The 2,382-nt window shown below is 34.5% G+C and overlaps 1 protein-coding gene across 1 annotated transcript; it reads right to left on the bottom strand.

Moving 5' to 3' along the window:
* Positions 1 to 423: 423 nt before the first annotated feature.
* LOC143581656 (transcription factor MYB14-like) lies at positions 424 to 1,503 on the bottom strand. Its single transcript, XM_077064393.1, has 3 exons — positions 1,234 to 1,503; positions 1,010 to 1,139; positions 424 to 913 (listed from the first exon to the last, which is right to left on the bottom strand). The coding sequence occupies exons 1-3, from the start codon at positions 1,364 to 1,366 to the stop codon at positions 424 to 426; spliced, it is 753 nt and encodes a 250-aa protein (XP_076920508.1). The 5' UTR covers positions 1,367 to 1,503.
* Positions 1,504 to 2,382: the final 879 nt, after the last annotated feature.

Here is a 2,382-nt window from a genome sequence, read left to right as displayed (position 1 = left end):
GCATTCAAATAAAATCAATTAAATTTTAAAATATTTAAGTTTGGTAAAATTCCTTTACATTTACTTGTATCAATTATCCTATTGAATTTTGAGATTTTTGTATCTTTATGTTTAATTAATATCCTTTAAATGTTTATATTTTAATAATCATAGCTTTTATCATTTATATTTGATAATAATGTATTTCAACACAACAAAATCTCATGACACACTTCAACTTTATACATTTTCCAAATATATGTAATTTCAAGTATCAACATTAATTATATAATTTACCAATGCAAAACCGTTTATTTCAAAAACTTCATCACTGTAACAAAGTACATCTTTCTTTCATTTTAATTAACATAATTTGCTTCAATGATTTTTCTAAACAAAAATCAAACTCAATAATAACTAGAAAAAAAAAAAAAAACTTGTTGCCTAGAATTTTGGTAACTCATCACCTGTTGTTAATGCATTGGACCAAAACTGCATGTCATCATACATATTAAACTTGTAATATTCATACCCTCCTTCCACCTCCGTCAACTCACCGGAGCTTTCACCGGAGAATATCTCCGACCAGAAATCATCATCCATTTGTTCCAAGTTTCCTCCTAGCACTTGCATGTCACCTTTATTATCCAATGTAATCTCCGAAGATGTTTCACTGTAAGAATGCTGAGGAGAATTAATTTGACCACCCGCACCCGAATTATTATTTTCCGACATCTTCGATGATGACGATGATGGTGATGTCCCAATCTCCTCTTCTTTTAATTCGGGTTTTTGTTGCTGATGATAATCTAAGACTTGGTATTCCTTTTCGGGTTTGTTCATCGTGTTCACTCTTTTCTTTAAATGAGTGTGCCACACGTTTTTTATCTCGTTATCTGTTCTTCCAGGTAATTGTGCTGCAATAGCCGACCATCTATAGTTCCAATCAATTTATTTGACCATGTTAGTTCACAAAATACCTTAAAAACATTATAATGATTTACATGGATAATAAAAGTATAAAACAAACCTGTTTCCCAAGGCTGCATGCAATTGTATGATGGTTTGTTCTTCTTCCCTAGCAAAGTTACCCCGTCTAATATCTGGTCTTAAATAATTAATCCATCTTAGCCTGCAACTTTTTCCGCATCTCAACAAACCTATCAAATAAAATTTTAAATTCAGTTTCTATGAGTTTTCTGGTAATAGATTCTCATAATAATAGAATAAAAAGAGCTATGGGCAGAAACGTACCGGCTAGTTTAGGGAGAGCACGCCAATTGTCATGACCGTACATATTAACGTAATTAACGAGGATTTGATCTTCTTCACGTGTCCACGGGCCTTTCTTTAACCCCATCCTCTCGCAACACGGGGCTCTAACCATTGTTACACTTGAAATGTTTATAAAATTATATGGTATGTTTTATGATTTCTAATGTGTGAGATTGTGAAAAATGGAAGGGAAAGATGAAGGGTTTATATAATAGATGTTGGCTAAGGGGACGTACACAAAAAGGACACTTTATGACCAAATATAATATGAAATGGGTCAAACTAGTGAATGCTTTTGGATCATGTTAAAAAGGTAATATATTTTTTTTTGAACGGCGACTTTCATAGTGGTTGAATATTCAGCCACAGCTATCGGAGAGAGCTCCGAGAGCTCCAACCGCCCCACTCGGGCCAAGACTATGTTGTCTTAACCGGGTCCACGCTTGGCATCCGAGTTTGGCTAGACGTTCCACGAGAAAATTTCGAGCCCTCTGCCACTTGACAGGAGTTGTCCGCCCACAAGAGCAAGCTCTCTGGGAATGGACACTCTAATAGAAAACTCGTGTCGCCATCAAGATTCGAACTTGAGTTACCTATCATTTGGCTTGCCACTTGAGCTAGCCCAAGTGGTTAAAAGATATGGAACTGAAAGGTAGTATTAATTATAAATTTATCATTTTGAGCAATAGTTTTAACGATAATAATAAAGTATTTTCATATGAATAATGAATCAAAGATTTCACACTTGATGGGTTATTAAATAAATTTCTATTTTTCAAAGTTATAATTCATGATAAATTTTCCATAAAATATACAACACACAATGCGTCATTGAGTTATCACAAATGCAAAATATTGCATATTATTAAAGCTACAAGTCAGTTAAAAAAAAGGTTATATTATAAAAATAATAACCTGATCCATGACGATGTTTCCACGGATTTTCGAGATGAACGAACCACGTCTTGATCTTCTTCTGCGGCTGCGCCTGAGACCTGCAATGGTTTTTGGGGGTGTGGAGGTGACTGCTAAGATATCCTGAGGATTTCTTGTTCACATACACAAAAAAGTGGTGGTGGCTCTTATTGAGCATGACCTCTCAATAAGGAGGTGGAGACCTCCTTATAT

Source organism: Bidens hawaiensis, unplaced genomic scaffold (assembly GCF_021521415.1).
Source record: "Bidens hawaiensis isolate Kalapana, Puna unplaced genomic scaffold, B.hawaiensis_p1.1 tig00031130_1, whole genome shotgun sequence".
Taxonomy (NCBI): domain Eukaryota; kingdom Viridiplantae; phylum Streptophyta; class Magnoliopsida; order Asterales; family Asteraceae; genus Bidens; species Bidens hawaiensis.
This window is presented reverse-complemented; position numbering and strand designations above follow the sequence as displayed.